A 26,119-nucleotide genomic window follows, 5' to 3' on the forward strand; every position below is an offset into this window, starting at 1 on the left:
TTGTGCTATGTAAATGACGAAACTTTTTAACGTCTGAGAAGACAAGCGATAGGCAAACCTGCTGTCTCCTCTACTTCTATTCTAAACACTGCTTTTCAGTACTGCAGTCAATAGAAAATTACCTGAAACCATATTTTTGTAATTGCAAGTACTGCAAAATGCAACAAATCATATTTGACAGTTAAATAAGAAAGCGAAGACACATGCTGCCTTTTTGCCATAAGAGTGCCAAAATAGCTAGTACAAGATGGTAAGCAACAAACAGAGCATTTTATTATGTAGGCTTGCATCACAAATTACAGAGACAACAAGAATGTTATGTGATAATTTATGTTTTGATAAAAGTAGAGAGGATAAAGCAAGAATAATGTGAATAATATAATGACACACACTAAGTGCTAAATTTAAGACATTTAAAACAAATAAATACTCAAACATGCCTATTTTATTCAGGTACAAGAAAACATTTTAAAAATGGATGGCAAGCCCTTCTAATTCATTTGATTTGATGTTCTCCTTTAACAACTAGACATGCCTCGTGCAGCTACCTTTACAGTCAGTAACAATCATTTTGGAGTAATAAACTTTCTAGGAGGCAGCTTGTAGTAGTAGGCAGCGTTTTCAGTATTTGAATAACAGTTAATTTTTATTACAGAGCCAAGCACTCTTGTGGAGACGTCAGACACAGTATACTAGGACAGCCATATTTTAGTATATGTTTTCACGAGATTTCATTTGACCAGCACTAAGTGCGCGGAAGTCTAAAGGCAACAGCATTTCTGGCACTATACCAAGAATCATGTAACATCAATATATAAACCCTAGATGAGTGTATGGCAGTGTGAATGGCCTCTTGAAGCTTTCTTTTATCCTGGGGTGCCATGTGACATTAACTCCTTGCAATAAAATAAAAGCATGTAGCCCTCTTTCATGGAGACATTGCAAAAGCAGTTCATAGAATGCATTGTTCGCCAGCCATATGCCAGTTGATCCCCTCAAATTTACATTCCTATGCACACATCTGCAAACTTACACCTCAGTTATCAATTTGCAACCTAGAAGCTAGCGTAATGCAAAAGTTCTGCCTCTTCAATAGAACGTAAGCATTTTTTCCCTGTTAAAATGCATCCACCATGGCCAGGAACTGAAATCATGTGAGTGCTCTGTGGTACGACTTTCAAGAATAACTTCATTGCAGCAAAGGGTGTTGAAGTGTAGAGCTACAAATCGCTATAACAAAACAAGTAAAGTCACACAGAGATGTCTTGCAACAGATGTGAACCTCGATTCAAGATGTTGCTTCCTATTAAAAATTGAAGAAACTCAAGTTTCCTCAAAGTGATAGTCTGCTGACAATGAATCACAGTCTGGAGGAACATATTCAAGAATTAATGTCTCCGCTTCATTCAGGAGCTTGGAGTTCAACAGTGTCTCAAAACTGTCGCTCACATTGAGCACCTTTAAGGTACTTGCTTGGAACAGCAGCAGCCTCTGCATTACAAGAAATGATGCTTATGATTTCCATTCTAAAGCATTCTGTCAACATTGCAGAAGTCCTTGCATGGTGGCTTACCTTTTCAGTCTGCCTGTTGTTCTGGTTTGGAAGTTTCTCAATTATAGCAGTGCTATCAATTGCTCTCCCCACAGTCCATAACTGCAAAGGAGTACCTATAAAACTTCCAAGTAAAGACACAAGCATGTGAATATTACCTTTGAAAAATGATAGGGCTTTGAGCGAACCTTGTGGCCTTTTGGAAAGTATACTTCAAAATACACCCTGTCGGCTAGGGGGATAGTTTTTTCACCAGCAGCATGCATTTTCATTTTCATCAGTTTCACCTTCTGTGCAGTTGGAGATATGCTTGCTTTGCTTGACATGGTTTTTTCAACTGGCTTCTTTGACTCTAGGAGTAAAAAAGTAGACCAAAACTTAATGTCACATATGCTTTATTGTTTAATAAAATGACAATAAATATAGGATTTGAACAGCAAAGTTTGAATTTTCATGGCAGCTACAAAATATTCCGCTGCAAATATTAACTGGGTGTAAAAACGTACGACTTTCCCACATGAGTATTCTCTGCACCAAAAGTAAGCTTGAGATCATGTTTCAAAATGAAACTACATTGGCGACGCATATGTGACCGCAATTCAGTTTGAATTACAAAAAAGGCCTTGATTAAGACAGTGTAGCTACAGAAGCTTTGGAACTAAATTTCACATTTGAAATTTCAATGTGCAGCAGCTGCATTTCCGATGGAGGCGAAAATGTTGTAGGCCCGTGTGCTCAGATTTGGGTGCACGTTAAAGAACCCCAGGTGGTCGAAATTTCTGGAGCCCTCCACTACGGCGTCTCCATAATTAATCTTGGTTTTGGTACGTTAAACCCCGCAAATCAATCAATGAAATTTGAATCAGAGTTTCTTTTTTAAAAATCTCAAAAAAAAAAAAAAGTCATGGTTTGACATGTGAAAGTGCAAAAGGCACCACCACTGCTGTTTGCTGGGAGTGGGAATTGGCCTAGATTGCACAAATTCTCAGCATGGAATGGTGCTTGTGCCTTGTATCACAGTAACAACCACGAGGTGCATATGTTGTGCAGTCCACTTGGTGTGTCAATGTTTGCAATAAATTTAATATGTTTTGCTGAACCAATATGGCCTTTAATATGTCCTGATTTTTCGCAGCAGCTGTCTTAAAGGGCCCCTCACCAGGTTTGACAATTTTGAGCTGATGAGCACCATGCATACATTGGGCATTCACGATCGCGTCTGCCAATATTCGCAATGCTAAGTGATACAGAAACGGGTCAAATATCAAGCTGCACACAGAGAATCTGGGGATGACGTACACAATGGAATTGCCCTACATAGACAGTAGTGCTGTGACGTCGGTCCTTTACAAAGACAACTGTGCTCTGACATCGCTAACAGTAGCACCTGACACAGCAAAAAATATTTGACACGTCTGTATTATGTGCAATTTGTTGCTTGAACAAATGGATAAAGCTTGAAACAAATAATAAGATACACAAAGAATATATGAATCTGTTCCATTGTTCCCTTCATGAATTACAGTGATATGAGGGGCTGATATGAGTGATACAGATATCTCATCAATAAAAACTTCTCTCAACCGCCCTACCCTTTCTAACAGAAGGAAGCAGGCCTGCCTATGCCTCTTCCACAAAATGTTTTTCATGACTCATGAAATAAAACGCACATTGTTCTTGCCACCTTCTTACGTCTCCATCTCGCATGGAGCACAACTTCAAAGTTCATGTGCCATTCTGCTATACCAACATCTCCTTCCATTCCTATGTGCCCAAGACTTCATCTGAATGGAACTACCTTCCTGCATACATTGCCAGCAACCCTGATGGTGCATCATTCAAGACTGCAATTTCTGACTTGTAACACCACTCCTCTCTGTGACGCCGCAAATGTCATGGAGAGTATTTAAAAATAAATAAATAAAATAAATGAATAATGTGCCTCTATTTCGCATTCGTTCGTGTCCCCGCAGTTAACGCATCGAGCAGACGTCAGCACTGGAAACGAAAGTAATGTTCTGGCACTCATTGTGGGGCACTCATTGTGCTCATTTTTCTGCCGCGCCCAAGTAAACATTAGCGTGGAACTGGCTCATGATAGTGATACTTTCACGCCAGTGAAATGTCTCAATTTTGTGCTCGGTAACAGGTTGCATGCCTGATGAGTGGCAAGACAGTAGACTACAAGATAACGCTAATCAGCAAAACAACGCCAGACACATGCTCAGGGGCTTGCTCAAGCTCGTCATGTGCACGTGCCCTGATGTGCGCATGATGTATTCCTGCCGCTTGGATGCCAGAGAGGGTAGGGAGGGGATTTGGCTTGCGAAGGCTACGCGGGGCGAGCGGCAAAGATTTCGAGCTTGCGTCCTCGCATCCTGGTTTTGCACCGGCTCAAAATACCAGTTTTCTCAGCTCATAATGAACCGATTGAAAGAAATTCTCGCAGCATAATGCTTTTCATCATGCGTACAACAACTGCCTCCGTTTTGAGTGAAATTTGTTATGGGGCCTGGTAAGGAGCCCTTTAAAGGAGGCCCAGCAACACTTTTCCAAGTAGCCATGAAATGGATTCACTAAAAGAGCTCATTGCCTCAAGAATTCACTGCTGCAAAAATTTTTAGAATTCGTCCAGAACAAGCAGAGTTACAAAGATTTGTCACACGCTAAAATTGCATTCTCTCTTCTCTAGTCCCGACGAAAGTGCTGGAAGCTAAGCACCAGGGTTGACACAGGGGAAGAAAATATGTCACGTGCCTTATGACCTTGAGCACTTTTTCTCTCTCTTTCTTTTCTGCAAATGTGCAACTTTTCAGAGTCATTGTGCATGCAAGCATGAACAAGCTGCGGCCCCAATGACGGCTGAGCGCGCCATGCTTATATCAGCCAGTGACTGATACTTGGCCTTTGACAGAGTGACTTTTGAGCCCTGCCGCGTTGGTATAGTGGCTAAGGTTCTCGGCTGCTGACCTGCAGGTCGCGGGATCGAATCCCGGCTGCGGCGGCTGCATTTCCGATGGAGGCGGAAATGTAGGCCCGTGTGCTCAGATTTGGGTGCACGTTAAAAAACCCCAGGTGATCGAAATTTCCGGAGCCCTCCGCTACAGCTTCTCTCATATCGTCGTTTTGGGACGTTAAACCTACAAATTAGAGTGATTTTTGAGCCTGTAGTGTCATTTGTCCAGAAAAGAGAGAGCGGTTTTCAGCTGAATTTGAGAACATATTGTGAATTCCAGGCCATGTACTGTGTGATAATATTTGGCTTGTGTGTTTTTGGGAGCCTTAACTACCGATTGGCAGCATTTTCTGTCCATGCTAAAAAGTGTTGCAGGGCCCCTTTAAGAATAATTGTTGTCACAATCCCGAGGAAAGGTTCTTTGCAAAAGATTTTTAGTCTCCTAAATGACCCACACTGTACCCAAATATACACGACAACATCAATAAAATCATTTTGCGAAGTGAAAGTCGCCCATGACAGTTTTTTCTGTGTCAGTTACGGGTAAAGACAATAACAAATAATTAAGTGCAAAACCAAGATGTCTCCTGCAGTATAAGTATACGCTTACCCAGTATTTTCTGGACTACCTTTGTGGTGAGAGGCATGTGCTCCGACACTGGTTGGAGACATTTGCATTTGTGGTCTTGGGCGTGTCGGTGCCGCACGCAAAAATTAGCGGCACATAATCCACAGGCTATAGGAGTGAGTTCTTTTTGTGTGCACTCGCTAAATGTGCATCCGAAAAGCGTTCCAGTCCTACTGCACTTGGCCTCCTTGTCAGATAGAATGTGTGCCTAGACAGAGAATGGCCACAAAACACATAAGAGTGCAATGACATACCCAATGTGGCGATAAATAAAATGAATTATTCGCGTACCTGCACTTGATCGCACACATGCGCATCCGATGTGCGGTGGTCACTGCTGTTGACGGGGGTGCAAAAAATAATGCGTGAGCACACTGATCGTACGTGTGATGGAAGTGTATAGTGGCTGCGACAAAATTTTCAAGACTTACCAAAAGGTGTTCTTGCAGTGCACACATTCAAAAGGCAAAAAATCTGGAAACAGAAATCGCTGAGTAATACATCAAGTTCTCGTAACTAATAACGTGGTTTCGGTACATGCGTCCGCAAAAAGAAAAGAAGAAAAAACAACTCAGCACCAAATTTGTGCATGCAAACCTCAGTTGAGGCACACAAACACTGAAAAAAACATATCATGAGTTCCAGCGTACACCAGTGTCATACCATTAGATGTTTCACAAAACGTAGTACAAAGGCAGGGACTGTGCATGCTCATGAATCATCGTTGGCGCGTTGCGCGCTTTCAGAAAACTGGGAATAAAGAAGATAAGTAGAAGAGGACATCCACTCACCTAAACGATTGCATGATTCCACGTGACAGTGTTTACCCAGCTGAGGCAGCTCTGCCATAACAAGCAGTTCCGCCGCAACATACAGTACCACCTAAAGCTTGTCCGTGCGTCTCGTATTAATTGCTGAACTTGTATTATTCAAAATGAGTTCTCCTGGATTTTTAACGACACATCAATATGATTCCAGCATCAATTATAAGCCAGCTGATTACTAGGCAACAAAATACAAAGCTTCCAAATGAGCGCTGACCTAACGCTTAGTCAACCAGCTGGTATATACGGTTTCGGCTACTTTCGACTTCCAATCCGCACGTTTGTGTGGTCAACGCCTCCCCTAAACAATGCCTGGGGAATGGCTCGCGCTCCCAGTGGAGTTGGCCTGCCTTCAGTTTTGAGCAAGCGCCGCGCAGTGGCGCTCGCGACCGAGAAGTTCAAGCAAGATTAGAAATTAAGCAACGTGGAATAGGTAGGCTTGCCTTTAGGAGCTCACGGGAATAGACCAAATCAGGGAGTACAAGGTGATATGGGATGGACATCATTTGAGGGCAGGGAAGCTAGCAGCAAGATAAAATTTGAGAAGCGATTGAGATAAATGGGGGAGGAGCGTTGGGATAGGAAGGTTTTCAGCTACTTGTACATGAAGAATGTCGATACAAAATGGAGGAAGTGAACCAGGAAGTTGACTGGTAAATACTTAGAAAACAGCAGCTGGCCAAACCAAAAAGAACTATCGGTTAAGAAGAAAGTGAAGGAAACGGAGACTGACATGTGGAGAATGGGCATGATTAAGAAGTCCGCATTAGATATCTATCGAACTTTTAAGGAGGAAATTGCCAAGGAAAGGATCTATGATAATACTCGGGGTAGTTCTCTACTGTTTGAGGCCAAGACGGGAGTACTGCGAACCAAGACATATCGGGCCAAATACGAAGGGGTAGACACAGTATGCAGTGCGTGTGGAGAGGAAGAAGAAACTGCCGAACACTAGATAATGTTCTGTAAAGGACTTCGCCCTATAGTTCAGGATGATGGCGCAGAGTTTTTCAAAGCACTGGGGTTTAGGAACCGGGAGGGCAAAATAGACATTAAGTGGGTAGACTTAACTAGAAGGAGGTTATCTGATTGATGGCTAAAGTCAAGGCACGAGTGAAAATTAAACTCTTCACTGCAAAGTACGAATCCTCAAACTCACTTTTTAAAGGAAAAAAAATAAATTTAGTTTTTGGTTCATTAAGTATTACGGCTTGGTGACGCTAGCCACCGCCCAATCTAAAGGGTACAGCCATATTCATTCATTCATCTATCTATTATCACGACAACGGCCCACGGGCGCCGGCGGTACCACGCTGCCAGCTAAGCGTTCTTCATCTGCGGCCCATAGGGGCGCGGCAGTCGAGAGCTGTTCGAGACCTGCAACTGTACACTGCTAATTTGGAGGCTATGCAAAGTGTTGCGTTGTTGCACCGTCCGCCACAGGTGACGCTAGCGACCGAGAACATTTTAAAATAAAGGAGAGAAAAAGCCGTTTTTCTTCTCATGCGGCAGGCATCATCTAGGGGAGGCGTTGGTGTGGTTTAAAACTCTGCGCGATAAAAAATTTTGTTTGTGACAAAGTGAATTGGTGTAACCAATATCTTGTTTGTAAAAACGTAGTAAACTATAATGATTGTGCCTACGGCACTCTCGATTACATAGAGTTTCTCACTAAAAATTTGTGATTATGGACGAAGATTTTTTGCCTCTTACAACAATCCAACAGCATACAATCCAATCCAAATTAGCACAACCACCTTGTCGTCTTGCTGTCCGCGTGTTCGTCATTCGTGGTAAGCGCATCCAAATTAGCAATGAATTTTGTGCCGTGTGTTGCTTGGGTTCCTCGAGGAGTAGCCAAGGCGCACCCCGAGAAAGTAAAATTGCTCAGTGAACAGCTCAAAGAGCTGATCGAAAGAGGTGTTTCGAACAACAGCAAGAATGTGGACAGTGAGGGCGACATGGAAGACACCAAAGAAGGAGCATGTGACGATGACATTACGGAAAAGTATGGTCTGGACACTTATGATGAAGAAGACAGTTCGGCGCAAGTGGGCAATCTTGCCGAACTTGCTGTGTACGCAAACAACGCAGACGACCCCTATTTGGACCCGCAAGATGCCGAAGATAGCGAAGAAGAAATAGACGACTTCACCATAAGATGCACCGACAACTTGATTGCTGTGGCCCGTGTGGATGAAGATACGTGCGCTACCATTGAGGTGTACGTCAACAACCACCAGGAAGAGCACCTTTACGTGCACCATGACATTATGCTGCCTGCTTATCCGCTTTGTTTGGAATGGATGAATTTTGATCCTGCGGATGCGAATCCTGGCAATTACTTAGCCGTGGGGGACATGACTCCCGTAATCAATGTTTGGGACTTGGACCTTGTCGACACGTTGGAGCCAGCTTACAAGTTGGGAAAAAAAGCGAAGAAGAAAAAAGCAGCACTCGGTCACACTGATGCCGTCCTTAGCCTGTCGTGGAATAAGCAAGTTCGGCATTTGCTCGCTAGTGGATCTGCTGATAACAAAGCACTCGTGTGGGACTTGGACGCAGGTGTTCCAGCCAGGTGCCTCTCAGCACACAAAGAGAAAGTTCAGTCTGTTTCTTGGCATCCCTTCGAAAGCCACACATTGCTAACAGGTGCATGTGACAATACTGTCAAGCTTTGGGACTGCCGAAATACCGACGCCAGCTTCAAGTCGTGGACTGTTAAAGGCGAGGTAGAAAAAGTCTTGTGGAATCACTTTGATCCATTTTACTTCTACGTTAGTACAGATAGTGGTTTTGTCTATAGTTTTGACGCTCGCACAGACCAAGCCGTATTCACACTCTCGGCACACAGTAAAGGTGTCAGTGGCATGGCACTGAGCGCTTACTGTCCGGGATGTCTCGTCACAGCGTCGGAAGACAAAACGTTGAAGGTGTGGGATGTATTAGATCACAAACCAGTGTTTGTCTTTGAAAAGGAGGATCTGACTGTTGGGACAGTGCTTACACTTGCCAGCTCTCCAGATGAACCTTTTGTGATAGCCATTGGAGGCGACGACAAATCGCTTGGATTTTCAGTGATTGACCTCAAGGAATGGACTGCGTTGAGCTGCTTTGAAGGTCGGAAGATGCTGAGAGCAGACGTGCAGACAGATGATATGGAGACAGATGCCCCTTCAGGAGCACTTGGTGGCCTTTCGCTTGACTATTAATTACAGCTGCTGTAGCCTACACATGGATTGGCTCAAGATGCCTTATTGCGCTACAAATGCTAATAAAGGCACAGCAAAGTTACTTGAATTTTAAGTATATTTTATTGTCTTGGCAAATGCAAATGTTGTGTAGCAGTGAAGATGACCACAACGTTTGCTTGGTTGGCTTGTACAACCAGAGATTTTACAAATTTTTAAGTGGGCCTATGTTTTTGCAGTTGGCTGATGGCTTCCAGTAGTGCTTCTCTGCTTGCTTCTGTTTTAATACCAATTTCTTCCATGCCCTTTGGGTCTAGATTCACAAATACTTCCCAGTCAACCTACAAATTAAAAGCCAGTGAGGTTTCATGGTCATGCAAGTATGCCAGGCCCTACCTCATTTTGTTCAAAGTTTTGAACATATTTGTCTAGACCTAGTTGTTGTAGAATTTCAGTTACACCTGAAATGGGAAAAAAATTAACATATAAGTGTTATATGCAACATTTAAATTAAAGCTATTACACACTTAAACGCTGAAACTAGAAAAGGATATGCGTTAAAGAAAAAAATGTGGCTGATCCACCCACATAGGAATCGGCATAACACGAAAGTGAAACTTGTTTTTACAGAAGTAGTTGAGCATTTATTGTGCATTGTTTCAGCAACAGCAACAAATTGAAAAGTCACATTATGGACGGCAAGCACGTGTGAAATTTTCATGCACAGAACAAGTGCGGACTAACAACCGTCACAGCTCGACATTCAAAGCGCGCTGTTCAAACAGAAAGACACACGAAATGAGCGCACAAATATACACAGGACAAGCGCGGACAGCTGTCACTATTCTTCCTGCATTATGTGTCAACAGCGCACTCCTTTCGTAAGCGCAGCCGTGGCAGCATGTACAGTGGCCTTGGTACTCTCCCGAATACAAGTCTGATAAGCAAGCGCGTGCGCAGGTGAGACCACGCTCCGTGAAGGTGACGACCTTTAGAGTGTGCCGAACATGAGCCTGTCGCACCATTTCGCCACTGATGTACGAAAACGTGCAAGTTTTGAAGCTCCGAGGACTGTCGAACAATGTATGGTGTATATAAATAGCTTGCCATTAGCTCTTCTGACAACGTACCCTTTATGGCCTAGTGGTTAGCACTGCGTGCTGAGAATTGAGAGGTTGCTGGTTCGATTTTGCACGACAGTTGTTTTCCTTATGTTGTTTTTTTTCTTTCCAATCTCTTAGTATATAATATATTTTTTAACGTCACTTCCGTGACGGAAGTACGTCAGTGAAACCATGGTGAACTCCGGCATAAAACACTTTTGTGTTAAAGTGTACCAATTACTACTAAATAAATGATGCAGTTTTGTTCTTAAATCCACTTGTTTCCGATCTAACCCACAAAGAGATTAGACAGCTTGCTACTGTTTCTTCTAAATGGTTACCCTTTTCTTTTTCTGTAATATGTAAAAGCCCCATTTCACTGCAGACATGATTTTTGACAGTTTTGAGAATGCATGGTGAATTAAGATGTTTGGTTAGTAATGCTCACTCCATAATGGAATGGGACCAGTTCTACTGGACATAATAAGTTGCCTAATTATGCATCAAATAACCTATTGTTTCCTGTTATAGCAAGAGCACCAAGATGCCTAATAACTGTACTAACAGGCTTTTGCAGGTAATTTCTGTGTGGCTGTGATAATCTGATTTCTTGAAAACATTAAAAAGGCATGCAAATTTTTTTTATTCGGACAACCAATCCTTTGGGTGATTTCTTAGCACCTAATGAGTTTGAAAAATGAAACACCGAGTCTATTATAATGAAAAAAGCCATTAAAAGTTTTTATAGCAATTTATTATGTGACGCACACTACTGTAAATTCTGCCGCAATGAAACTCAGAACAAAAAATAAAAGAAAATGACTTCTTTTCATCCTTGGTGTTGTTAAGCAAAGGACTAACTATTTTATCCAAAAGCACTCGAGTGATTTAGTATTTCTGCAGTGAAATTAAGCAGATTTTACTGTGCTCTCCTGCTGATACTGTAGTGTCTTAAACGTAGGCTTTCAATGACACATCTTGCAACCTGTTATGACAAGAATAGTAACAAAGAGTTGCAGCATTTTTCAGGAACCTCAATGACAAAATATCCAACTGTTTCCTCACAAGGGCATCCATTGAGGTATCTACTGTATCTGGCAGGAGTTGCAGCCTGAATCGTATCTGCCCGATGCTGCTTTCATCTTCCAGAATCGTGTCATCCTCAGACCCACCTTACCTAATGGGTCCATTCAGTCCTAAATTTAACTCTGAAGTGATTACTTAAAATATTTACTTTGGATATTTTTTCATTACCTGTTGTGAAAGCCAACATCAGTTTGCTAAACACCAATGCATCGTCACAAAAATTAAACAGAAGCTTATGGAGCTCTTCTTGAATATCACAACTAGGCACGAGACATCGGATGCAGCTTCAACATGCCCAGTTTCCACATCATTTTAAATATTCTAATTTGCGTGAGGTATGGCTAATGCTAATGATTTGGCAAGAATAAATATGAGATGGCTACCATTTCGAATCACTAGGAAATGCAGCCTTTCATGTCTAATTGTGATTTATTCAAAAGAAAGATGAACTTTTCACATCTGTTATGTCAGATTTGATAATGAGAACGAATGCGAAAAGCAGTTATGTGCTTGAACAATCCTCAATTCTCAGGAAATTATGTATCTAGAAAAATCCTATTTATAGATCAACCTTTCACACTTTTAGATCTTCAATTTAACTTTCCAACAACTATCTTCTGGATTGAATTTTATTCACTATTTACAAGGTCGCCACTGAACAACTTTGTTGCACTTCGCATGGTTCATACACTGACGAGGTGGGTGGTAGTTTTAATTGAAGTGCTGTTTACATAAAGGTGCATTCTATTTAATGAAAGTTCGTTAACACAGTGCTTGTGGATGGCTCACGAAAGTTGACATTTTGTTCACCTAGCATTTTGTTGAAGCAACTTGCATTTATCTAGTCTGCTGCACTACTTCATATTTTAGGGGCGAAGCTCCTGAAAGCGGCACCCGTTCGTCCCTTGTCCTAGTACGTAACATGTCTTACACTTTGACCTGCAAGGTGGTGCCAGTGAGAGATTTCTCCTGTACATTGTTGAACAATAAAATATTAGCAGCGTGTGCGTTAACTAAAAGCCGAATTCTCGTGTCTCTCATTACCCATCAGCAGCCATTGGCATGTACATTGAGCACTATCTGACAAGAAAGGGTTGCTACGTTATACTCGCTGGGCGTAACCTCCTTGGTTTTAGAAAGGTTTAGCGAGCGTTGGGCCGCAGTGCCATGAATACAGTGGACTAGTATATACCATGAACTCGAGGTGGTTAAAGGTGGGAAATGGACACGAAGCGCAAGCCGTAAGAAAGTGTGCGTGTGCTACCTCTCGTTTAGTCCTTGGAATGTTCGCTGGATGGCGGTGCTTCTATATGCGGAATATATGATGAAAAGATGCGAGATGGTGGTACTTGGAGTGTTGACTAGATGGACGAACGGACACACAGACAGATGCATGAACGGACGCACGGATGGCTGCACAGACAGATGAACGCATAGACGGATGCAAGGGTGAATGCATGGACGAACGCACGGATGGATGCACGGACAGTCACACAGACGGACGGAAGCAAGAACGAATGGACGGATGGATGCTTCGCCCCACTCTCCATCATTCACCCCATAGATATGCTGCCATTTTTTTTTTTCACAACTTGAAACTTGAAAAAAGGTATTGAGGGCACAGACTAGTTTCTTCACATCAGTGCATTTTCATATGTAGGCTCGAAAGGCAAACAAGTACGTAAAGAAGGAGTAATCTATTTCACATACCTGGGGGCCCTGGCTTATTGCAGGGAGGTGGTTTCAAATGTCGAAGAAAAATTGGTTCAGTGGCCTTTCTCATAATCTGCATGAAAAGTGAATGTTTGTCCATAACAGCTCATTCTTTATTGATCTTTTGATATACAGCTGTACCTTCTGTGTTTGTGCTTGGGCAGTATCATCAGGCATAGCTGCTGGGGTGGCTTCAAGCATTTTTGCGTAGTTTGGAAGTGACGGAGGTGCTGCTCTGAATACAGCATCTACTTCAGGAAAAGTCTGCAGAAAGACAAGGTATGTCAAATAGGAAATAACTGTCATTTGGTGGCATATACTCTACTGTCAAAGGGAAGACCAAACTAGTACATCAGAAGTGACTACATTTGCTCTAGAATATGTATCTGGCAGTAACTTTTTACCATTATAGGTCTACCTAACAAATCCCATTAGGCCCAATATTTTTGTCAAGTTGACAATGCATCCAAGTTATATTGCTTTGAATACTGAGTAACAACGTGACATTTTTCATGTAAAAAAAAATTCGAAGCCAGATTGCTGTAATGATTTACTATGGTTTTTTTTTTACAAACCAGTTTTGTTTTAGGTGTACCAGAGGTGGATATATTATGGCATAAGTCATTTTCTCATACTGTTTGTAATCACTGCACCTGCTACACATGCGCATCACTTTAATAATTGCTCTTATTATTTTTTTTATGAACAATGACACACCTAGCATTTTTACAATGGAAATTTGTTATGTCGTGATGTAATGATAATGCCAATGACATAAAACATATTAATGAATGAGTAACTTTATTGCTAAATTAAACTGTATAGTATCTTACAAGTGTTTGTGAACTTTCATATTTCCTAATTGTGATTATTTTATGAGTAAAAAATATGCATTTTAGTTATATGGCTTTAATGTAGGTATCGGTACATTTTAAAAAGTGGACCATATGGCCTCTGACATGCAGTCATGCTGTATTTGCATGCAATACTAGGTGCTGAAATACACTCCAAGATAAAAGCTGAAATATCTACAGCACTAACATTATATATATCAGATTATTCATGTATTCAGATATTACACAGTGTAAAAGTGAGTCTGCTGGCCGTGCAGAAATCACTACGAGTTCATGAAAGCTCTGCTAGTGCCAATGTGTGTTGTGTGGGCTTGCTGCTATGGCAATCTGTAGGAGCTGGTTTTCCCTCAGTGTTTATTTCTTCACTTCAATGAAAGCTGTCTATATACAATGGAGCTGTATACAGGGGAGCCCTTGTACAAGGGAGCTGAAGCCTGTACAAGGGCACCGAGGCCTTTGTCAGGCATTCCAGCCTTTAGCCTCCGGTTGCTCCTTTGTATGGAAGGAAAATAAACTTCACTTCATATATCATAAAGGCTGTTGAAAACACAGTGTTTTGTATATCTATCTGTTTTCTTTGTCTAAAACATTTCATCACACAATTACTAGTAGTCGAATGAAGGTGATGGTCTTGCAATTAGTTTTTTTTTTTTTTTTTTTTCAACTTACTATTTCTGGAGATGTGAAGTCAATGTCCAAAGCAGGCAGTGTGCTAGGCCTTGGTGATGTTTTCAGTGAGTCCAGGTCCGAAGTCAAAGAACTAGGCGGGTTGGCTGTTTGGCTGACACTTTTTTGCATTAACTGCCTACCTTTCCATGGTGTCAGTTTTTGTGTTACATGACCAATCCAGCCCTATTCGTAGCATATAAAATGAAATAATATTAAAAAAAAAAACATATGAGCTATAACAGCACAACATGAAAAAAATCGCATCACAAGTCTCCCTTGCAAGTGCCTTTAAATTATCAAACTAAGCAGCCCCTCTTGAAGAGGTACTGACACCAGTCTTCGAAGTTAACTTTTCACTGCCATAGAAATCTCCTGTGTGCAGAGACAATTCAAGATGAAGTCAACTTTCACATGGGGAACTCATTGACATCAACACTAGTGTGACGTCAGGCTACAGCGTTAATTCTGGTGACTTAAGACACCAGGTATCACAACACACAAATTGGCCACTTATGTGCCATAAAAGAGCCACAGAGCAGACAGTCATGGAAATGTCATGGTATCTTGTGTGAGCATGTGACGAGAAGCTCACATCGTCTTCAAACTTCAGGATATATTACAACCAAAACTAGCTTTTAAAAGCATGTTGTAAACATGTTTTAAGGTTGCACTCACAATTACCAGTACATCTTCTAGGCTTTTAAAAACTTGACCTTTCATTTAATCCCAAAACATAAAAAATACAACTGAAAACTCTCATATCAGTACAGCTTTAAATATGGTCCAGAACACTCTTTCTACATAAAATGTTTTTTGTTATTAATTAGGGTAAAAAGTTTTCTAATGTACACAATGGGCTAGCAACAACTGTTGCTGCTTCTAAAAGGAATATGCTATTCAAAAACTTTTTTTTATTTGTAAATAAAATATTCAGTTTTTACTTGCACTGTTAAGTTCACGTTTTTTTTACTTTCATGACAATAAAAATCAAGGCTGAATTTAAACAGGAAGTAGGTTAAAACCAGGTTAAAGGAGCACAAGCTGGCAGCAATTAGATGGAAACTGCACATTCTTAGCTATCATCACATGGCTCTTTTCCATTGAAGTTCGCATGAGACGTTGACCACCATCACATTCTAAATATAACAATGATTTACAAGGTACAATGCAGAAAGAAATAATAACAAAGATGCATATTTTCTCCACATCACAACGTTTCAATTTTAAAGTGCACTTTTGTTAAGATGGTATTTTTGACACCTTCTTTAGTTTGCCCATTCTTTTTTTTGTACTTCCGATGACCCTATCTGGACAAAAATTTTTCCCAAGCTTTCTTTACCATTTGGGGAGTGTTGTTATCTTCCTTAAGCTTTGATATCACTTATGCACTTATTATTAATTTCATTTACCAGACTACTGGGGTCAGAACATTTTAAGACTTTCCAGGTTTTAATTTTCTGTGCTCCTCAAAAAATTCTCTATGCACTCTCTTGTAATTTATCAGCACTCTACAGTTGATGGAAAAAAATATCACTCTACAGTTGATGGCAAAATATATGATGCATTCATGACGTTTAGGTATGGAAGTTAGTTATAAAAAAAGTGATAGCAAAAAGGTGTACATTTTACACAGTCATTATACAAAACAAAAAAATATGCAACTCACTGTAAAACTGCTTACATCTTTAATATTAGCATGTATAGCACAAACTTCATTACTCTAGAGTGAATATTACAAAAAAAAAGGAGTTTGAGTAGCAAGCTCAGTTTTCATTAGTCATTTACCAATGTAAGTTGTAAACATCTATACATAGAGTAACTGATTATAACATAACAGTTTCCTCTGACGCCACGAATGCAGAAGATGGTGCAGCTTTCGGTCTAGCAGTTGTACTACCACAAAACTAAAAGTGATCCCTAAGAAAAAAATCTAAAATAGTTTCTCACCTTAAATGCCTTGAAGTGCTGAGAGGTACTTTGTCTTCTGAAAGTTATTTACTAGTTAAATTATTGACCACGAGCTTAATATCATGCATAACATGTTTAGTAGCTGAAGTTTCTTAAAGATGAGAAAAAAATGGCAACTGCTTCCACAGGGTACCTCTCGTTCCCTGGTGTTAATGTGCAGGCAACTATCTGGTCAGCCAGCATCCGAATAATTCTGGCATCTCCATTCTCTGGAACCAGAATGACAGTGAAAACTTCCACATCCGTAATACCATCGCACACTATATTGTGCCACATGCAAAAGTAAACATGGGAGCTCCACTGACCAAGGTAACAAGCAATGTCAAGAGCAGTAGCGCCATTGAAAGCTTCTACACCGACATCAGCACCTGAGCTAATGAGATAGCGCACAATGTTGACATTCCTGTCGAAAAGAAAGAGAAATGTGCATTTGAAGGAACCAAGAAAAGTTGCAGCAGAAAAACAGACATGAAATAGAAAATACGACATCATACCCTTGATATACAGCATGCATGAGTGCTGTCCAACCAGCTGTGTGGTCTTGTATATCCAGGTCCACATTGTTTTTTACCAAAAATGTGACAGCATCCATGCAGCCCAGTATAACAGCATGTATTAAGGGAGTCGTGCCCTTCTTCAGGTCGCACCAGTTAGCACTTGATGGATGATCCTTCAAGAGTCTCTTCAGTTCCTTCAAGTTGCCTTGAAAAAATAACATACCAAAGTTCTAATTAGGTGAAAAATTATGAAATAGCAATTAACTGACTGCAAAAACCATGAATGAAGTGGTTACAGAGAGTGTTATGCATCTGCAACATACATGTGCAAACCTGTTTGAAGTAAAGAATTAGCAAAGCCATTAGAAAATTTTATATAATACTAACAAATACAGCTACATTTAATTTGATCCAATGAAACAAGTAGGAACATTATGTAATAACTGTGAATATGCCATGCACAGGTGACAACCTTAACATCATGCAATTTTTGTGCACACAGGGTTTTTCTAAAGAACAATTGTTATAGCGCGAGCTCAGCGCGAGCTCGACGACAAAGAGACAAGAAGACGTTCTGAGCTCACGCTATAGCAATCGTCACGCCCTACCAACTAGCCCAAACCTCCATGCTTCTAAGTTATGTTTCTCGAAAGCTTTGCCAAAACAAAACACCAAATCAGGTGAATACTACACAGTGTGAGATACACTGACCACAACAAGAATGCATGAGGCATGTTGAAAAAAAAAAATCGACAGTTTCAAGAGAATGGTGAAGCAATTAATGTGACAGCAGCAAACTAGAATACCTGACAAAGTAAGGCTAGCAACATTAGGAGCAATGCTGTGCTCGCAAAGTGCAGGATCCTGTCAACAATCCTCCAACATTGAATTGCACCATGTCTCATGTGCTTTTTCTTCAGTGCAACTAGCATTTTGTTGAATCTATTTGGCAAGCGTTACAATGACATGTGCACCTTCAAAGCACTACTGTATGCTGCTCACTCAAATGGTGCAATGTCGGCGTGCCCCAAGAATGGGATAGCCCAAATGTAAGAAGTTTATTAAAAAGAAACCATTGCATGATATCTGCTATTCTACTGATCGCTCAGTGTGCTCTCGAGACGGACATGTGAGAAGCATGGGCTGAAATTATCTGTACATGTTTTATTACATGATCACCTAAATTACTTGGTATGTTGCAGTAATAACTTGTAATGGTATGATACTGGCAGCATTACAACCATTATAAATCAGAAAAAGATGTGCACACTGTTACTGTGAGTAAAAGAAATGCTTACCTTAGAAGCATAGCATGACAGAAAGTAATGTATAATTAGCACTAAATGACTCATGCATAGCACTTGCACATACACACACATGCACTCGGCAAAAACAAATCATTGCATAATAGAATATAATATGAACACATCATAATGGTCATATGTTTCCTTTTCATTAGACTATTTTTATGCACTATGTATGTGTGAGCTCTTTCTTGTTTAAAAGTTGCATAAATTATGGAGTTGTAGCCTATCCATGTGAGTATCATAAAATTCTGAGCAAGCGCACCCCCTACGGTGAAAAATATTTTGACGAGTTTGGAACGTCACAGAGTAAAATTCAAGATAGCGGCCGTGGAGCCTCTAAGAAGAATGCACACCCATGTTCCTAACAAAATGGTACACAGAATACAGATGCACATACTGTTTTTACTGAACCAGAAGGAATTCTTGTGTGAAATTTCGCGAGTTATAACAAGAGGGAAAGATGTTCTTCAAATATTCGGAGAATTTGTGGCAGCTCAGAATGGAACTACATGGCACCACAATGTAAACATACTAATAAATCATGCATATATCTAAAGACCCTCAGCACCACTGCTGAAGGATTCTGCAATGAAGAACAGGTCAGAAAAAAAAAGCAGAGTGGAGAGAAGCGGGCAGGTGCTTGCTCAGTCACTGGCACATATTTCGATTCTCCCAAAAAGAGACCCTTGCTCGGTATTTCGCAGTATATCCGACAATTTTTTCAAGAATAACAGCTTTTTTCAAACGATATTTTAACTTTACTTCTTTTTAATGTGGTGTTCTGAATGTATACTATGTGCACACAACTTTCATGACAGCAAAATGAGTAACTTACCCTCTGAAATAGCACTGAAGACATCACCAATGGTTGGATTGTACTCTGCAAAAAGACAAAGTTAATCAAACAGCTTATGCACTCACGAGTTTTATCAGAAACATGTGGAATAACTCAAATGCACTAAACTTTGATATAACTAGTTTAGCGCTGAATGTCTTTAACAATTAGACTATGTATGTGAATCCAATTAACTAAAACAATAAGTATGGCAATGACCAATTGATTTTCTGACTCATCATAAATCAACTCTTCGGTAGCAATTTCAAGCCACAAGTGCATACATATCCCTTTATTAATTGTTCAACATAACGTATGTGTATCTTTTCATGCCATAAACTTGCAAAAAAAGTATTAAACACTCGGTGAGCTTGTACTCCATAATTAGGCTGAAAAACACAAGAGATGGAGGCAAAAACAAACATCTTTGACACAAAGTAACAACTGAAGTTTATCACAAACATCCACCTATATCTATTACTCAATCACAGGGATAAGGAAAAAATCTGATCACATCTGATGACAACACTTACATTCCTATATTTGCCTCCCTGATTTTGTCATAATGCAAGGTTCACAAGCACAATGCAAACTTAGTCATGTTGTTGTTTGTGTTTAGCATTCAGTTTTACCATAGACGTTTCACCTCAGGGAACCAGTGCAGCCATGAACAAGTGCAGAAGTTACATCAAAATCATAGCAAATTGTGTTTGATAAGAGCACTTGTACACTTGCACATGACATATTTTGGTTAATAAATTACAATCTTATAAATGGTGAGAGTGATGATATGCAATACTGTAAGAGTCTATTCTGTTTCACCATCCTCCCCAACTACGAAATCGTTCTTGTTCGAAAAACAATGCATAAAAATATATTTCCTGAAACTTGTCCAAATGTAGACCTCTGCACAAAACAAAATTTTATTGCAGACAAGATAAAAAGACAAAAAATTCTAAAAACCTTCGAAATAGCATATCAGAGCTCACGTGGAAAAGATGTCGCTTGCATCATCTTTAATATGTAAGCTGACATGGGTCTTTCCAGATCGATGGAAAGAAAGCAAGCATCCCGTCTAAGCAAGCTCGTCGACTGTCAGACATCATAATGAAGAGAAAGCTAGAGATGCAAAGCTTCTGCACAATTGTTACTGCCCCAAGTTTTCTGGCAGCACTTGAAAGGATGACCAATTGCGCAGAACAAGCGCACCACCTCATTACAGCAGAGACGCCTTCTACCAAACGTGGAAGAGACTACCTGAAAAAACTGGGGGACCCTTAATGTTTGCCTTTCAGAGCTGAATGTATCGATATCCTGTCCCTTGTGCATACCTCAAACACTTAGTGCATGAAATTTATGAACTTGCTATGCACCCACTACACGGCCTTAAGGGAGCAGGTACAATAACGTGTGTGCCTTTTATTGTGAATGACCGACTTTAAACCAGGAAGTCAATATGATAATCACATGTTCTGATGCCCGATGGCAATTTACGCTTGTACCATACGTTATTACTGCAGTATGTCGTGTTGTGAAGCATGTATGCAGGATGCATGTGTATGTAAAGCATGAGAGTTACTTTCACTGCATTTCAAAACAGAGGAAGTTATGTTCACTGTATCTACAAGCATATTCGTGGCTGTGTGGTAGAACACCAGCTTGCCATGCAAATGACCTAAGTTAAATCCTCACTTGAAACCAAAATTTTTTATTTTTTATTTGCATCTTTCTCGATTTTCGAGTCATGCACAAGATGACTATTTTTTGCTCCCAACCAACAACATCGATGCCAGAATTTTCGCGGGATAAGCTCTTCAACGCTATCGCGTTAAAAGCTTTTCATGCAATGTAACGCTCGTTGGTTACACCACTGTGTCTAAATGTTGGTCTACACCTTTCCGCCAGAGTAAAAACATATCCTTTTTTCAGTGTTTGCACAAGAAATCATGTGACGTGTTTTTTAGCATCATGGGTGGCTTTTGTAAAGTTTCACCTTGGCTTGATGCAAGCTGTGTTATGCTTCGAAGGTATTCAGCTGCTTCCATGTTCGAACAAGCTGTGGCAATATCCAAGGCTGTATTGCCATAAATATTCTGCTGGTTTGGGTCAGCACCATGGTCCATGAGCATTTGTGCTACTCGAAGGTGACCACCACTTGCAGCCAGCATGAGAGGACTAGTGCCTGCAGCATGTGTGCAGCAGCTTAAAATATGAGCATTTATGCACTTCCATGTGTTTTATCAACTGTATACAATTTAACACACATGTTGCTTTTCTCATTGCATAAAGAAAGCCAACGAGTTAACACCAGGCTTGAGCAAATAGTGAATTTTAGGTTCGAAACGAATAGCAATTTTGGTTGAATAATTTCCAATCAAATACAAATAGCATAAATCACACATCATAAATACAAGTGGGTGTGTTTTTTCTGACCTAACTAACCTACACAATACTTTTTTTCAAAATTGAAACAAGGCCTGTGCGAATGCCATTTGTTTGGTACAAAGTGGGGCTTCACTTTGTAGCAGTGCAAAATTTCCCTGGATAGGTGTTTTCATGACTTACCATCACTTGCCTGCAGTGAAACCCACCTTTATAAGAAATTACATGCAGTTTATTATAGACTTATTCGTTCATTTCGAATACTTCAAAATTCTCAATAATTTAAATTCAAACCAAAGTGAATTTGATAACTGTGATATCTATTTGATAAATCAAAACGTTCAAATATTTGCACAAGCCTAGTTACAACATCAAATAACGTTTAGGTAAACATTTTTTCAGCTCACAAGCTCTAGTGTTTTGACATGCAATAGAATAAAATGGCAATTAGCCTAGAATAAAAACTTTTGCAAGAAATTTAATGCTAGTATTACTAGTAACACAGCATGTGCACATACTTAACAAACACAACTCATGGTGTGTAAGGTGGTAATGTTTGGTTGATACATTTGAGGCCTTATACCTGAGTAGTACATTCAGTCGTTGAAAGTGTGCACGCATTGGAAAGTTGTGAAGTGAATTGGATTACCTGTGGTAATCACTAAACGTACCCAATAATTTCACACTATGGTTAGCCATGGCAGAAGCCACAGTTTATAAATGAATGTTTGGATTTACTGTTTGTAAAAAAAAATTTTAAACTTCTTCCCTCATCAGGTTTGAACAGGAAGTACAGACTTATTTTATGGCGCACTAGAAACCATGTACCAAATGAGTTATAATAACGATGCAAACAGGCTCAACTGCATTTGAGATCTGATTTGATTTGATTGATTTGTGGGGTTTAACGTCCCAAAACCACCATTTGATTATGAGAGACGCCGTAGTGTAGGGCTCCGGAAATTTTGACCACCTGGGGTTCTTTAACGTGCACCCAAATCTGAGTACACGGGCCTACAACATTTCCGCCTCCATCGGAAATACAGCCGCCACAGCCGGGATTTGAACCCGCGACCTGCGGGTCAGCAGCCGAGTACCTTAGCCACTAGATCACCGTGGCGGGGCTGCATTTGAGATCTACCTAATGCGAGACTTTCACAGTTTGGCAGAGAATGGTTCTTATGACTGTTCTGCACTGAATGGTGAATGCTTTTGCAGTATTGTTGCAAAATAATGTGGAGTGCAGTGCATGGTGTTGTGAGTTACGATACCCAGCAGTCTAAGTCAGCATTAAACAGGTTCACTGAAAAGTGACACATACTTAGTAGACCTGTGTGCAGGGTAGGCACATATCCAAGCTAGTATCAAAGAGATTTAATTGAAGAGCGGCACATACCTACAGGAAGAAATCATATGGTAAATTGAGTTGGCGTTGAGTTTAAGTAGACAGTAGTACGTAATCTGTGATCGTAACTATGAGCCACGTGGAACACAGGTAGAAGCCAGTTCTTAGAAAGCACTACCTCAGAGATCAGCCCATGAAAATGGCCAAGTAGTTACTGTATAAAACTGGGTTCAAGTGATCAAGAAAGCTGTGCGAGAATAAAAATTATGTAAATATTATGAACTGTGGGAATCAGTGTATGCAAAGCTTTCAAGAGCTATAAGGGTCAATCGACACATTACAACAACAGACATTGCGGCAGATCTCTACAACAAATGCTTTCTTCAGCCATCACCATGATAAACCTTGCAGGTCAAGTGGAAGGTTCATTCAGCATTAACACATTTTGAATTGAAGGATGCAATTTGCATGACATTGTACAAATGTACCACAATGTCTCGTTACAATATAGAAAAATTCAATGATGAGTGTATCCCACAACTAATATATTTAATAAAAAAGCGCTACGCCTGCACAGAACGTGCTTCACAGTCGCAGGGAGAGCCTTTTCTAAACACCCTTTGGGTAACTGCTACAAGCACAGTTACTGGGTACCCGGTAGACAATGAATAGTAATAATTTTTGTGTAGCAGACTGGCATTCACTATGCTATCCTTTGTCATTCTTCGGAGAAGCGTGGTATTCGCTACAAACTTGCAAGGAATTTTGTTCAAATTTTTTATGCAGTGGCTGACGACGAAGAATGCCTGATGTGGGTATGGGCCACAGTTAATAGGTGATCAATAAGAACCTTTTGTAATGGGTTGGAGTATTGAATAACCCAATCGTTATGAAATTCATATTGTGTGATGCCTGGTTGTTTTTTTTGCTGTTTTAAAATGCTTTATTAATCATACTAATGCAATTCCTTTCCCAACATCAAGCCTTCTTAAGGCAAGTTTGCGACGGAGTTTTAAGCACTGGCGTGGTTCTGCAGTAGAAAACTGGGCTGGCATGTACGGGACTCGGGTTTAAATCTTGCTGTGTCCTTAGTGTTTTTATTTACCAAGCTTTTTTTTTTCCGTGCTATAGTGGTTACGGACACTAGCGGCGGCAGACCACACGCGACCCATGTTGTGATCTCATAACAGCTTTCGCTGTAAAATAAAGTCTACGCTACCACTACCCCCCCACCCTTTTTTACTGAGTCTTTTGAAATATGTGGTGCAGGAGTCTCATAGCAAAGCCTTTTCATTGAGGCCATCATCACAATGGCAATGCCAGTGGGAAGGCTGGACAAAATATGCATATTACTGCACATTAACTAGCACGTACTGGTGTGTTAATTTGCTCAGGTCTCAACATACTATGCAATGTGACACACACAGCAATCTTGAATAGCTAGTTGGCATTACCATCATAGAAGCATGGATACCTTGCACATGATGCCAGACATGCATCGTCCTGCTGAACTGGTGCTCAAACATGTTGGCTATATGATCATGCATTCAATGCCACAAAACCCCACTGACATTTGTGCGAGTACTTACAGCAGAAACACTGCACCTGACCTCAACAGATGCAACTCTGCAACACTGACAGTCCTCCAATATAGTGGCTAAGATGATGCCAGTGCAAACTATCTATACATGCTGGTGTGGCCTGGTAATTAGTGCATCAAGCCACTGTGCTAAAGGTGCAACCTCTTTCGCAGCAATGTGATTCACTAGATTTATAAAGTGTGAGCTATTTGTGAAGGCCCAGCAGAGCAGTCAAAAAGATCTTGGAGAAAGCTTTGATTTCGTAGTGAGGTAATTTACCAGTTGCTAGAAGCACCTGGTTTACAGAAGCTCCCCTTTGAAGTAGGACACCCATGATTGACAGATGTCCATTGATGGCAGCAGCAGCTAAAGGAGTGAGCCCCAAGCCAGGGTGGGCACCACCACCTGCAACATCTGCTCCTGCTTCTAGGAGGAGGCACACTGTTGAATGGTGACCTCCCGCTGCAGCCAATGTTAGTGCGCCAACATCTGCTCAGAGAAAAGTAAGCACACACACACTGATAAAGAGCCAATTTTCCTGATTGCCAGCACTGCCACAACCACCTATGCCAAATATCAGCAAATGGTTCTACTGAATTTGAAAATTTTATTACTAAAGCCGCCTTCAAATCAGAAAAGGTTGCAGGTACAAACTGGAATCAGCTTGCACAAGAAAAAGTAAATTGTAGATTATTGGGAGAGCCCTTTGATCTGTAGTGGACATAAAAATGGGCCGATGATGACGTGCTTCTGTGGAAAGCAAATTAATATGTGCATTGTATAACATTTAAAGAACCTAAAATATTCATGGTAAAGTTGAGATTTTATAAGAGCACACGGTGCATGCTTAGGTGGAGAGCAAGCAAAGCATTTAGTATTACACGTAAAAACACTAACCCAGAAGGCTGGTTGCATTTATGGCCGCACCGTAATTCAATAACAGCGTCACTACTGACACCTGACCATGCTGTGCAGCATGCATAAGCGGTGTCCAACCGCATTTGTTGGCCAAGTTGACATCGGCGCCTTGCTCCAAAAGGTGTTCGGCCAACGTTTTGTACCCGTTTGTAGATGCTATTTGCAACCCCGTAGTGCCTTCGGAATCCTGAGCGTCAACTGGAATACCTGTAACGGTGGGAACGACTGTTTGGTTGGTTGGTTCCTCAACATCTTGGCGCAACCCACTCCGGGGGATAAGCTATGATTCAGACGGCACCCTGCTTATTTAACAAATTCATTTACCGAGGGAAAAGGTTGGAAATGAGTTGTTTAGTCATTACAGAGTAATAATTTAAACTCGTAAGACTTCAAGAGTTTCTTCTTTTTTTACGCGAAGAAATCGACGCAGTTTGAACTAAAAAGAAAAATAAACACTGACCATTTGTCAACAAGTTACGTACTCCCGTTGAGTCGTTTTCCAGGCACAACGACAAAAATGTATTTACTTCCCCCATCGATGCGCAAAACATGTAGGCGATTTCCATCAAACTTTGCGCCGAATCATTTTAGCCTCCACTCTTTAGTTCTACCTTCTTTTGCGAAAAAATAGGGTACGTAATTGCCGCGTTGTCTTGGCTGGGCTTTGATCTGCGCCTGCGTTGGCTCTGTTTTAGCTGGCGGCATGTGGGT

General features: G+C 40.7%; 3 protein-coding genes across 8 annotated transcripts; 1 reads left to right on the plus strand and 2 right to left on the minus strand.

Moving 5' to 3' along the window:
* Positions 1–251: 251 nt before the first annotated feature.
* LOC119176372 (AN1-type zinc finger protein 1) lies at positions 252–6,244 on the minus strand. 3 transcript variants are annotated; one of them, XM_075877519.1, is made up of 7 exons: positions 5,928–6,244; positions 5,568–5,610; positions 5,428–5,473; positions 5,119–5,344; positions 1,741–1,904; positions 1,574–1,654; positions 252–1,491 (listed from the first exon to the last, which is right to left on the minus strand). In XM_075877519.1, the coding sequence occupies exons 1-7, from the start codon at positions 5,983–5,985 to the stop codon at positions 1,324–1,326; spliced, it is 786 nt and encodes a 261-aa protein (XP_075733634.1). In that variant the 5' UTR covers positions 5,986–6,244; the 3' UTR covers positions 252–1,323. The 3 variants fall into 3 exon arrangements, with proteins under 3 accessions (XP_075733634.1, XP_037283518.2, XP_037283519.2); XM_037427621.2 differs by having other exon boundaries at positions 1,711–1,904; positions 5,928–6,242; XM_037427622.2 differs by lacking the exon at positions 5,928–6,244 and adding an exon at positions 5,800–5,895 and having other exon boundaries at positions 1,711–1,904.
* A 1,429-nt stretch (positions 6,245–7,673) lies between these two features.
* On the plus strand, positions 7,674–9,260 carry LOC119176374 (periodic tryptophan protein 1 homolog). The gene has a single exon (XM_037427626.2). It carries the CDS (start codon positions 7,775–7,777, stop codon positions 9,170–9,172), a length of 1,398 nt encoding a protein of 465 aa, XP_037283523.1. The 5' UTR covers positions 7,674–7,774; the 3' UTR covers positions 9,173–9,260.
* On the minus strand, positions 9,256–26,100 carry LOC119176373 (ankyrin repeat and SAM domain-containing protein 6). Of its 4 annotated transcripts, none has more exons than XM_075877520.1 (14): positions 25,869–26,100; positions 25,388–25,615; positions 24,770–24,979; positions 21,177–21,365; positions 19,184–19,228; positions 17,039–17,246; positions 16,850–16,947; positions 16,678–16,753; positions 16,524–16,557; positions 14,577–14,759; positions 13,195–13,317; positions 13,051–13,126; positions 9,548–9,612; positions 9,256–9,492 (listed from the first exon to the last, which is right to left on the minus strand). In XM_075877520.1, the coding sequence occupies exons 1-14, from the start codon at positions 25,972–25,974 to the stop codon at positions 9,367–9,369; spliced, it is 1,767 nt and encodes a 588-aa protein (XP_075733635.1). In that variant the 5' UTR covers positions 25,975–26,100; the 3' UTR covers positions 9,256–9,366. The 4 variants fall into 4 exon arrangements, with proteins under 4 accessions (XP_075733635.1, XP_037283520.1, XP_037283521.1 ...); XM_037427623.2 differs by having other exon boundaries at positions 16,524–16,560; XM_037427624.2 differs by lacking the exon at positions 25,388–25,615 and having other exon boundaries at positions 16,524–16,560.
* Positions 26,101–26,119: the final 19 nt, after the last annotated feature.

This window comes from Rhipicephalus microplus, chromosome X (genome assembly GCF_043290135.1).
Source record: "Rhipicephalus microplus isolate Deutch F79 chromosome X, USDA_Rmic, whole genome shotgun sequence".
NCBI lineage: Eukaryota > Metazoa > Arthropoda > Arachnida > Ixodida > Ixodidae > Rhipicephalus > Rhipicephalus microplus.